This window comes from Colletotrichum gloeosporioides, assembly GCF_011800055.1.
Source record: "Colletotrichum gloeosporioides strain Lc1 chromosome Unknown consensus_117, whole genome shotgun sequence".
In the NCBI taxonomy this organism is placed as follows: Eukaryota; Fungi; Ascomycota; class Sordariomycetes; order Glomerellales; family Glomerellaceae; genus Colletotrichum; species Colletotrichum gloeosporioides.
Genome location: NW_025544762.1, coordinates 561,921 through 574,272, shown reverse-complemented (window position 1 = coordinate 574,272; position 12,352 = coordinate 561,921). Strand labels below are relative to the sequence as shown.

General features: G+C 54.9%; 3 protein-coding genes across 3 annotated transcripts; all 3 read left to right on the top strand.

Moving 5' to 3' along the window:
- Window positions 1-1,865: 1,865 nt before the first annotated feature.
- GCG54_00009142 (ATP-dependent 6-phosphofructokinase) lies at window positions 1,866-4,313 on the top strand (the record flags this gene model as incomplete). The annotated part of the gene is made up of 3 exons (XM_045409091.1): window positions 1,866-2,579; window positions 2,629-3,093; window positions 3,144-4,313. The coding sequence occupies 3 exons, from the start codon at window positions 1,866-1,868 to the stop codon at window positions 4,311-4,313; spliced, it is 2,349 nt and encodes a 782-aa protein (XP_045256336.1).
- Window positions 4,314-4,687: 374 nt separating this feature from the next.
- On the top strand, window positions 4,688-5,451 carry GCG54_00009141 (KIN17-like protein; the record flags this gene model as incomplete). The annotated part of the gene is given in 3 exon segments (XM_045409090.1): window positions 4,688-4,766; window positions 4,787-4,833; window positions 4,849-5,451. The coding sequence occupies 3 exon segments, from the start codon at window positions 4,688-4,690 to the stop codon at window positions 5,449-5,451; spliced, it is 729 nt and encodes a 242-aa protein (XP_045256335.1).
- Window positions 5,452-8,834: 3,383 nt separating this feature from the next.
- GCG54_00009140 (uncharacterized protein) lies at window positions 8,835-10,499 on the top strand (the record flags this gene model as incomplete). Its single annotated transcript, XM_045409089.1, has 3 exons — window positions 8,835-9,101; window positions 9,157-9,553; window positions 9,607-10,499. The coding sequence occupies 3 exons, from the start codon at window positions 8,835-8,837 to the stop codon at window positions 10,497-10,499; spliced, it is 1,557 nt and encodes a 518-aa protein (XP_045256334.1).
- Window positions 10,500-12,352: the final 1,853 nt, after the last annotated feature.

The window sequence follows — 12,352 nt, the reverse complement described above, 5'->3', positions numbered from 1 at the left end:
GTTGCACATGGGCAATTGAAGACTGAGGTCGAATGACTTGTCACTCGATGCCGTCGTCGCGGATTGTGAGTGTTCGCCTTCACTTCGGAGGCTTATCCCTGCACCCTGCCAGCGCCTGGTCCTCCGCTGTTTGGGCTGGCATCTCTAGCCAGACGTCTTGAATGCATACTTGGACAGCTCCCGACGCCATTTTTTTGGTCCATAATGACGTGCAATTCGCGACATGAGGCTGCGTAATAAAGTATATTAAGAGACTCTGGAATGGTGTACATTTGTTCTCATGAAGAAGGGTTTAGGGTCAGAGAATCTGTCAATAAGACCTGGATGACCCCTCCACAGGCGCGGAGCCGCGGTCAGCAAAATCATTCAGCGGCAGCAATGACCGACTGTGCTTGACCCTGGACTGCTGGTCTGGGTTGGCGCGTTCGGCCAGCCCCGCACTGAACTGGAGCTGGATGGAGGGGCAGTCTGAGTCGACGCTGGCGACAAGTCTGGACCTGGTAATAGTGGTGGATAAGGGTGGAAGCAGCCCAGAATAAGCCCGAGATGGGAGCAAGCCGAAGGAACCTTGTTTGGCGTTAAAACCCCTCACTCAGTGGAAAAAGAGCGAGAAAAACGAGTCTTGCCAGCCAGTTGCAGTATTTCCCTCACCGATGAGTGTGACTCGAAATCGGTTGACACAGCTATTCGTGGGACGGATTCATTCGGCCCTCAGTCAATGATTGAGCGATTAACAGCCAGCAGCCGCTGCAGATTTCCATTCTTTTCTAGGACAGGCAGCAGGCTGGCCTGCTTTCAAGACACAGAACGTCAGCGAGGATCCTTCTGCAACGAAGGGCTCAGCTAAAGATAATCCCCTGTCGGCGGGCTGACCAGTAACACGGTCTCCCGTGCCTGATTCAGCGACGCAAAAGGTTTCCATAGGCCGGTTGTGACGCCGGGCCCTGCAAATGTGACGACGCTCTGCGGCCTCTGCGGCCTCGGCGGCGTCTTTGCTGGGCTTGGCCGGAGCTCCCCCGCGCCACGATAAGCGATAAGAGCTCTCAGCCCACAACGTCACTGCCCTGATGCTGGCTTAGCGGGTGTCTTCCTAGGTAGGTGTGGCATCTGTTGGGAGGGGTTGAGGTGCGGCGCCTGGTGCTTGCGCCGTTGCGGTGGTGCATCGGAGAGGGGCTGTCAGGTTGTGTTTTTTTTTTTTTCTGCTTCGTTGTATACTATTTTTTCGAGGTGCCAGCCCACGTTGCGACTCAAGTTGCTCTGCTCTCTGCATGCTCCAACCGTTTGGTGTCCATCATTCCCCGCCATAAAACATCCAAGGGCGCGCGCGCTATTATTATCCTGCCCTGGGAACCGACTTGTGTTTTGTGGTTTTGGGTTCGACCGGTCGTTATTTCTGCGCGCCCTCCCGAGCCAAAAACACCCTGAACCCCAAGCCGAGCCAAGTGTGTCTCGCAGCTTCCCTTCGCCCTGCTCCGAGAGTTCCAGTTCCAGGTGCAAGCCCAAGCCCCTCAACCAAAGAAAAAAGGTACATACCTCCCGCATAGCTTCCAACCACCTCGCAGCTTCCAAGCTCTTGGCACCTACCCAAGGTACCTTACCATACCTCGCCTTGCTCGCAAGTCAGTTCATGATCGTTGAACACTCCGTCCCCCTCCCTACCTCTGCCTGCGTTCCCCTAGTTTTGCGCACGGCCAGACAACTTGCACCACCATCCCTTGGACATATTATACTACCATACTCATACAAATATCCTCTAAGCCGACATCGACTGACTGTCTTTCTGTAAAGGGTCTCCCTCCCCTTTCCCTAGTTGACTCCGGAGTCCCGACAACCTACGAAACACTCCGTCCTCGACGACCAAAACCATGGCCGCCAAGAAGAAGATCGCCATCATGACCTCGGGAGGTGACTCCCCAGGCATGAACGGTGTAGTTAGAGCCGTTGTCCGAACAGCAATCCACATGGGCTGCGACCCCTACTGCGTCTACGATGGATACGAAGGCCTGGTCCAGGGCGGCGACCAGATCCGCAAGGCTGCTTGGGGAGATGTGCGCAACTACCTTGGACAGGGCGGTACCTTGATTGGAACTCGCCGCTGCATGGCCTTCTACGAGCGTCCCGGACGATTGACTGCCGCGAAGAACATGATCCTCAATGGAATCGATGCCCTGATCATCTGCGGTGGTGACGGCTCCTTGACTGGTGCTGACAAGTTCCGCGCCGAATGGCCCTCCCTGGTTGAGGAGCTTATCTCGTCCGGCCAGCTTAAGAAGGAGCAGGTCGAGCCCTACAAGAACCTCAACATTGTTGGTCTCGTCGGATCCATTGACAACGACATGTCAGGCACCGATGCTACCATTGGCTGCTACTCCGCCCTCGAGCGCATCTGCGAGATGGTCGACTACATCGAGGCCACGGCCTCTTCCCACTCCCGAGCTTTCGTTATCGAAGTCATGGGCCGCCATTGTGGTTGGCTTGCACTCATGGCCGGTGTTGCTACGGGTGCTGACTTTATCTTCATCCCTGAGAAGCCTAGGGAGGAGAACTGGGAGGAAGAGATGTGCGAAATTGTGAAGAGGGTGAGCATGTCCAGAGCCCGGTACTGCTGAACAAGCTAACGCATCCCAGCACCGAAGCTTCGGCAAGCGCAAGACCATTGTCATCATCGCTGAGGGCGCCAAGGACAGCAATGGCAAGAAGATCACGGCAGAGATGGTCAAGGATTTGCTCGCAGACAAGGACGGGCTAGCCCTGGATACTCGTGTCACAACCCTTGGTCACGTCCAGCGTGGAGGTACCGCCGTGGCTTACGACAGAATGCTGGCGACGCTGCAGGGTGTTGAGGCCGTCAAGGCTGTTCTGGAAGCCACCCCCGAGACCGAGACTTGCTTCATCGCCATTACCGAGAACCAGATCGTTCGAAGACCCCTCATGCAAGCCGTTCAAGACACCAAGACGGTCGCGCAGGCCGTTGAGGAGAAGGACTTTGACAAGGCCATGTCTCTTCGAGATGCCGAGTTTTCCGAGATGTTCAACTCATACAACTTGACGACGAACGTTAGAGTGGACGACCACCATCTTCCTGAGAAGGAGGTCTGTGTTAACCATCCAGAAATGATGAGACTACGCTGACAATGGAGCAGAGAATGAAGATTGGATTCATCAACGTCGGCGCGCCAGCTGGTGGCATGAACGCCGCTGTTCGCGCTGGTGTCGCTTACTGCCTTTCCCGCGGCCACGAGCCTGTTGCTATTCACAACGGTTTTGCTGGCTTCGCAAGACATCACGGGGACAAGCCCGTTGGTGCCGTGCGACCCTTCGATTGGCTTGATGTTGACAGCTGGGCTAGCAGGGGAGGATCTGAGATTGGAACCAACAGAGAGCTTCCGTCCGAGTCCGGCATGGAGCTCATCGCCAACCTCATTGAGAAATACGAGTTTGACGCTCTTTTCCTGGTTGGTGGCTTCGAGGCCTACCACGCCGTGTCACAGCTGCGGAAGGCCAGGGAGCTGTACCCCTCCCTGTGCATTCCAATGGTGCTCCTGCCTGCCACCATCTCCAACAATGTGCCCGGCTCCGAATACTCTCTCGGCTCCGACACTTGCTTGAACGAGCTGGTCCAGTACTGCGACAAGATCAAGCAGTCGGCGTCGGCAACTCGCCGCCGTGTCTTCGTTGTCGAGACCCAGGGCGGTAAGTCTGGCTACATTGCTACGCTTGCTGGCCTTAGTGTCGGCGCAAGTGCTGTCTACACGCCAGAGGAGGGTATGGACCTTGAAATGCTGGCTGCGGACGTCCGTCACCTCCGCGATATCTTTGCAAAGGACAAGGGCCAGTCATCGTCCGGTCGCCTGATCCTTATCAACGAGAAGGCCGACGATGTCTTCAACGCCAAGCTCATCGCCGACATCATCCGCAAGGAAGCGCGCGGAAGATTTGAGTCCCGCGACAGCATCCCCGGACACGTCCAGCAGGGAGGAGTCCCGTCGCCCATGGATAGATGCCGCGCCGTCAGATTGGCCATCAAGTGCATGCAGCATCTCGAGGAGTTCCGGCCCAAGTCTCATAACAGGTGCAAGAGGGATCCCATGAGCGCCTCTGTCATTGGAATTAAGGGTGCCAGCGTCGTCTTCACTCCGGTCCTCGATCTCGAGGACCACGACACGGATTGGAAGAACCGCCGTCCCAAGGACGCCCACTGGGCGCACATGATGGAGGTGGTTAACATGCTCTCCGGCAGACCCTCTCACCACAAGCCCGAGAGGAAACTCAGTGGCCTGAAGGCCAAGGACGTCAAGAGAGGCCTCGAGTAATGAGAAGTATGACATGGTAGAGTAGAGAAAGCGGGGTGTTAATGCAGGAAAAACATGGGGAGCAACAGGTGTTGTTTAACGGGCGTGTCGGGGTTCGGTCTTTGATTACCTAGGGAAACTTATGAAATGCATTTCTATTAGACTCCAGCCCGGATGACCGGCGACGTTGCCTTGAATATGCATGAGCTTTCAAAAGTGCTTTTCACTCTTCAGACATGCCCAGCCTTCTCGTTGTCTTCTCCTGGCTACACGTTGGCTGATAGTCTGGTATTCACGGTTGAAGGGGTCGAGGCCCACCACCACGGCCTCAGTTCGATCCCTGGTCTCCTATTGGCTTGTTAACTGGCCGCAGCCTCACTTGACTTGCAGCCAAAATGCCACACGATCCAGGCTCCGCGCGCCATGTGGATAAGAAAATGAAGATGGTGGGCCTTGGCCGCCTGCGATGGTATTGTACACCCTGCGACAAACAGTGTCGGAACGAGAATGCTTTAAACAGCACACTCTTTCCGAGTCCCACGTACGTCGAATACAGAACATCGGCAACGTGAACGAGACTATCAATAACATCTCGCAACAGTTTCAGGCCGAGTTCCTCGACCAGTTGCGGACAAGCCACCGAGAGAAAAGCGTGCATTCGAACCGCTTTTACCAAACCTACATCGCCAACAAGCATCACACTCATCTTAATGCGACACGGTGGCATTCACTCACCGACTTCGTCAAGTTTCTCGGCCGCGAAGGGCTCTGCCGTGTCGAGGAGAAGGACGATGGACTATTCATCGCCTGGATCAACCGTTCGCCGGAAGCCCTTCGCCGAGCGGCGGACTCGCGGAAAAGAGACCAGGCTGAGGCAGCCGATCAGATGAGGGAGGAGGACTTGATCCAAGCACAGATCGCAAGGGCGCATGCACAAACTAAGGTGACTGCCACGGCTGCCACGCCCGAGACGCCCGAGTCTGCCCCAACGTCCATCGAACCCGGCCGTACTGTTGGTTTTCAACTGCCAGCCAGTCGCAGCTCGAAGGAAGAGAGTAAAATGAGTCAAGGAAAGAAGCCTCTTAATGTTTTCAAAGCAGCCAAGCAGCCGATGAAGAGAAAGCGGACTGATTCACCAATCTTCGTGGCTCCAACCTGACAGACAGCTGTGAAAGAAGCAAATGCTACACAGCCTCAACCAAAGTGACAGAACGCCGACCAGGGCAATACACTGCGGTTACGTCGCGGCCAGGTATGCTACTTTGAGCTAGGGAGTTTCTCAGAAGGGAAGACATACAACAGGAGAGACCTGGGCTAGCACTGTCCTACATGTCCAAACGATGCTTCTTCACGATGATGAAGTGATGAGTTCGAGGGCAGGCGCGCCGAACGATAACGCCATGTCGAGAGGCCGATAAGTATATGTGTGAAGTGGTTACGGTACCCAAGAGAAACAGCCCATTGCCCTTCTAGGTAGGCAGATACCCGATTTGCAAGAATACATTGTCCGATTTTCGAAGACTACCCAAAACCTCGAGATAATCAATAGCTGTGAAACTGGAAAAGGTACTCACTCCCAGATGACCGCATACTGCGTTCGCCATCAGAGGCAACAGGCTGGGAAACAGGACGAAGTACTGATGGCAAGCAATGTCACTTACTTACCTAAGGCCAGCATCCATGAGCGTGGTAGGCTAGGACAGTACTTCTATCTGTGCCAGCGTCTGTACCAAGAGGCAGAAGCAGGAAGTCTGAAGCTGGAGTGATGCTAAGCGTTTGACTCGCCAGCTCACTTTCTGTGACATCTCCTCCAGTCAAAGCAGCCACAGCTCAGGCTCTGAACTAGAGACCGCTTTGAATAGCGAGAATTGTCGGAGGTGAATATCGGGGGGAATTTGCGAAATGTATTACATTTAGACTCCAACTCGGATAAACCACGACGTCGCTTTAGACATGCATACTAAGCTACGCGCCACAAGCTTAGCAATTGTCCTAGCCTTACAAAGAGCTGAACTTCGGACTGCAGTAAGCAAGCACCAGGATGTTGCTGCGTCCTTCCCCTTTGAGGTCGGGCTTCCGTCCAATCGACCGGCCAGTCTGGAACCTCCTCCTTAAAGCCCCCTACTTTCATAAAACAGGATTATCCATCCACTCACCCGACTGAGATCCCGAATTGATCGGACTGCTACACTGGAAATCGTTGTGTGGCATTTCGGGGTCTGCTCTTGGCATACACTACGCTACTGTACTCTTCGAAGCATGGCTTGCTAAGTAGCCTATCCCAAAACCTGCGCTTTTGAATCGGCATCAGACCGGGCTTCTCTCTCCGATGGTACCGGGACAGGGAGCCCATGAAGCTTGTTTACGACGCTGCGCTGATGTCAGAAGCGGGCGCGACACCGGGAAGCGAGACAGCATCTTCTATTGGCTTAGCTACTGTGACTTCGTCTTGTCGATTTGGCGCACCTTTGCTCTTGTGTTGTACAGGCTCCAGACTTGGCTGTTGGTCGCTTAAACCTCTCTGCAGGATACGACACGCCCTCGCCTGACATGATGGCAGTTCTATCTCGCTCACCAACAACAGAACATCGTCGCTTCTCTTTCTACTTTTCCAGGGTCATAGACTACTTGAACGAAGGAAAGTAAACAGAAAGAAAAGAGTGATGCCATGGTTGAGAAGTAAGAGCTCCAAGTTCTAGACACTCGACAAGTGCCTTGAGCGGTTTTCTCATGTTGATGAAGACTGGTTATGTCCGTTCATATTGCGTCTTTAGATGTGCTGCCGACAACTTTGCCCAGCCACCAACTGACGCCGATAAATCTCCATCCTCCAGGGTGTGATTTTTCCAGGTATCTTTCTCAGGATGTGTATACAACTTGCGAATCCGGCAGTGCCGTCACTCACCTATTTCTCTTTTCCCGCCTTTCATAAAGATGACCCCGAACCACAAGGTCCAAGGTGGCCCGTTTCTTCCAGACGAGATGCGCGTCCAGTCTCTCGCCAACGACGGGGTGGCGATTGTGTGGACTTTCTCGATGAGTTTGACCAACTCGTCGTCGGTTTCAGCAGCTGTCTAGGAGGGTGAAGTTCTTGCTTCTTCTTATCGTCGCAAGGAGAGTAGCAAAAAGGGCCGACGAACGGCATGCGGGAGTTTTGGGCGTGATGCAGGAAAACAAGTATCTTTCTTCTTAAATTCTCAACACTAGTGTGCCTCCACCCTTACCAGAATTATTGCAGAATCAGGTTCCCTGATGGCTCCCGTGATTGCATCAAATCCAATGGAAGCGCAGCAGCAGTGTCGTTCATTTACCAGGCTGTCGGGCCATCGCCAACCCAACAGCATCTCACCCTGAATGCTTGTCTTCCACTCGTGGGACTAAAAGATGACAACAGTCCGAGCCGGAGTTGCATTTCATTCTCCAATCTCCCCCAACCTCTCGCGATCAATAATGGAGCAACGTCGATGGAACATGGGAGACGAGAGCCAGGGAGCGGCGGCGGGAGGGCCTAGAATGGGTTCTATCTCGCTTCTTTTCACTGCATTGGTCCCCGTTGAGGTCTGCTGAAGCACTGCGTTGCAACCGTAACCCGCAAATCTCGACCGGGAAACCAGCTGTCCGTGGGTTGGTTCATGGTTGCTTACTGAGCTTAGCCCCCGCTTCTGGCAGGGATGTCGGCGAAGAGCCAGTTGATCCTTTCCTCTCGAGTGCCGGGGTTATCAGAAACCACGAGTCCGAGATTGATGAAGATCTGGTCCAGATCACTTATTACAAAAAGACCGCGACTTACCACAGCCACAAATCGGATGTGGATAAACTACCAGGTTTCGCAGGTTTTGTTTTGCCCATACGAATCCTTCCAGCCCTGACTTGAGTAATCAAACAGCCCCCCAAGGCTGGTTACATCAGCTACCTCGCTTCTGCACTACCGTGATTAATCGTAGCCAATGCCGAGCCTTGCCTTCGAGACCCCCTGATTGCCACCACTTGCTGGTCCAACGAGCTGAGCGCAGACGTGCCGGGGGTTGCAACGGGCAGACACTCGATGGTCGTCTTACGCTTACATTTGGGGGCTATCAAGTAGATGTCCGCCAGCTGGGAATGACAGAGACGGGATGTCGAAGAGGTTAAGTCAGTTGCAAGGATGCTCATTAGGTGCGGGCGAGCGAATGCTTCGCCTTCTGGGCCACAGCCTAGGGCTAGCCCGCAGTAGTGCTGCTGCAGGTCGAGCAGGCGGGTGAGCTTTCCGCCTTGGGTCTCGGAGGGTATGGAGATGAGCATTCGGTGTCTAGACCCTTGAATACCGTCAGTCCAATATCCCTGTAGGGAGATTGATAAACCCGGTCTCCCCCCCGGGTCGCGATCTCGTCCTTCATCTTCCATTCTCTTCGTGTCCGCTGAACGTCGGTCAACTACTAGGTCTGACTGAATGGAATCTCCGAGTACTCCGCAGCAGACTGCCACGCGATCTCGACTGCGAATCAAGCATCGCCCGGCTGCGGGGTGTTCTGTCGTTTCCGCTGCCTATTAACCACCGCCGGCATGGCGCGGCCGGTCTTGAAGATCGTCCTGGGGGCGATGCTTTTCTCTCCGGCAACGTGTCTCATGTCGTGGTGGACGGAGCTGAGCCCTCAGATTGCGATGCAAGATCCTACAACGCTCAAAATCCTCCATAGCGCGTGCAATAGCAACTCCACACCCATATTCCCCACGGACGGAAAGAATGCTTTCGACTTGCAGAAAACTCCCCGGAATGGTTCAGCCCTCGCGGGAGCGGGATGGTATGATACTGCACAGTTGCTGACGATGGTTTGTTTGAGCGGCGTCCGACCATACGCTGCTACTTACTGACGCATCGCAACAGGCATCGATTTTCTACCAGACAGAGGACGGGTCGATCATCAACGGTTACTTTGAGTGCGACATGTCGACAGGCCTCTACGACAAGAAGGGCGAATACACCATCTCGTCTACAGCGAATGTGAAATCCATCCATGACGAGACGGGTCTCGCGGTCGAGTTGCTGGGGTCGGAAAACGGATATCGCGTATTCTTCCATGACGAGGACAGAAGGGTTAATGTCATGGCATACACGACCAAGGACGACTGGCGGTGGAAAGGCCGGATTTCTCAAGACCAAGCGAATTCGACGGTGCTGACCTCAACACACTCGGGCCAGCTGAACATGTCCGTCGTCTTTCCCAAAGACTCTGAAACCCTCGAAATCTCGAGATACTTCAAAGATGAAACTTGGCATCTCGGTCCGTCTTATCGTGCCCGTTCTGTTCGCAGCAAAGTGCTAATATGCCCAAAGCCACGTTGCCTCGGACTCTCATCAACGACACGCTGACGAACAACACCGACGCAGCCGACATCGTCGTCAACTCGTCTCTCACGCCGAACCTCACGTTGGCGGCCTGGCCGACAAACTTGACGCATTTGGTCGCCTCCGTCGACGGATCGTACGTGAGGAGTCTATTTTACCTCGGAACCGATTCCGAACTTCATCAAATTTCAAACATCAACGGGGCATGGACGATGATGTCAGAGCAAGATGAACGGCTTTGGCCCGTGGCTGACGAGGCCGGTGGCGCGTTAACAGCGACGAATAACTTCGACACGAACGAAGTATGGCTGTGGTACCGCTCAAACAGCAGCTGGGTACAGCTTTACCACGGCACTGACGGCCTCTGGACACAAGCCAGCGTAGTTCCCAGCTTCAACGCGACAAAGACGGCCGAGAATGATCCGAACGGGACATCGACAGCATCGAGCGCATCCGCCAAGCCAGCAGTCTTGTCCACTGGAGCTAAAGCTGGCATTGGAGTTGGAGTCACTGTGGGCGTTATTGGCTTTGCGGCAGTGGTGGCTCTGTGTTGTGTGCGGAAAAGACGGCAGCAAAGGGCCTTGGAAGAAGCGCGCCTGAAGGAAATCGAGGCTGCTAACGGACACACGTCTCCCGGGAATAGCCTCCAAGGATCCGGCGGAGTGGGGCCGTATACGGAGTACGGGAGCCCAGAGCATCCGACAGAGAAGCTCGGAACGCAGATACTGGAGGCCGACGCCACACAACCGCCACAAGAACTGGATGTAGGCGAAGTGTACGAGCTTGTCGGGGAAGGACACTTAGGAGAGATGGATGCGACAGGGCAGAACGGTGCGAGGAGGAGCATTGGGGGCTGGAGAGAGGCGCAGGAGGAAAGATAGCAAGGCCGTGAGCCGCACCGAACGAAGTACGAATAATGAACAAAGTCCTTAATCGGCCGTTTCCCCCGGTGGTAAAGTGAGTGAAGGCGAACCCTTGACGGAAAGACTCGTTCGATGTCAAGGTAGCACCGGCTCGCCCGTCGCCACCAACGCTTCGCGTAGATTGATTGCGGCGATGGTGTTGCGTTCCTGAACCATGGCCCCTGGGGTTCCGCGGCTTTGGAGGCTGTTAGTTTCAGCTACCCGCCCATCACGAAGTTGACTCCAGCCCAGGGGCATGGGTCGAGAAAAAGGGGAACTTCCCGCGCCTACCGAGCGCTAGAAAGATGTAGGGCTGGTCTGTTCGAGAAGTGTTGCTTATGTTCTTCTGACCAGGAGCCTGTATCGATTTCCCCATTGCGTGTACGGCGACAAGGCGACGCCGAGCTACGGCTGACGAAGCGGGCCATTTCTGACATTGGGGGCCTGTTGGTGGGTGGACGGTGACCAGGGTGATTGTATGGAGTTTTCCTGCAGCTGGCCAATGAAGAAACGTAAAAGGCAACTGTGTCGTAGAAGCAGACATGGCATTCTCAAATAGTGACAGCCGGGCTGTGTCTCATGATGGTGTGGGAGGTCACCACCTGCGGGAGGAACTCGTGAACGAGCCGGCTGATGTCCTGACTCTGTTCAGGGTCCCCCAGGATGTCGGCTCAGCCCAATCAGCAGTGGGTTCGCGGGCACCTCCTGGTCCATCATGGGTTGGGCGATAGACGAGGGAAATGGAGGGTCGAGAAAACAGATGGAAAGCGGCAAGATGGGCGTGTGATGTGCGGACGAAGGAGCTTGTCTTCGGTTCATACCGTCGGGCTCGTTGACAGCTGGGCCGGTCCTGGCGATCAGGCTGGAGCGGGAACCACGATATCCTGGTCCGATCGGTGAAGACAGAACCCAACTGCGGAGTGTCTGGCAGCAAGCGGTGCGGACAAAGAGACTTTCGGCAGGTATTCCTCGAGGCCGGTAAAATGTTGGTTCACTTGTCGCCGAAGTTGCGCGTGTTGGGTGAGGTGCAATACTGCGCAGCTCCAAGCTGGTCAGGAGAGACGTGGAATGCGACTTAATGATGGAAAGCTTCTGTTTAGAACAGGGAAACCAGGGCCGGGATCAAGGTGAAGAGAGTATCCAGGGAGCATCCCCGGCAGTTGTCAGGATTCCTGAATTGGGTTTGAAGTACCTTAATATGCCAACTTACTCGCAACATGTCGCTGGATTTCTAGTGTCTCTGGTGCTGTCCCAAAGCTGCCTTGGCGTGTGGAAGGGAGCGACGAAAGTGGGCAGAGAGGAGGGGCATGGCCGAGAGACGATGGAAAGGCGGCTTGCGAGCGGGAGATGCTGGTTGGTGTGGATGCAGAATTGCGTCAGTATTTTTTTGGTGATGGGCCGGAGCAGAAGTTGACAGCGGGGGGGCTGGGCGAGGAGCTGTGAGTGGACGTGGAGGGGCAGGAGGGGGAGGGGGAAGGCAGAGCAGCAGGCAGGTGGTCACTTCCTTAGCGTAAGACTACTGCGTAGAGGTGAGCAAGCGACAGTGACAGTGGAGAGACACAGAAGGAAGGAAGGAGGGAGCTCCGGGCTACGGATGCCTGGCTTCCCTTCCACTTCCATGTGATGAGAAGAAAGTGAGAGCGAAGAAAAAAGTTGGAAACCACGACCTCACCTCACACAGACACAGGGAACAGGGTCCACTTTTCCAATCGTCTTAGCTTCTTCCCGCTCTTTCCTTTCCACTTCCACAATTAGGACGGCAGGGCAGGACGGACCACACTCACGACCTGGACGCTGGACTCGACTCCCCTCCCCGTCCCTCCCTCTCTGCC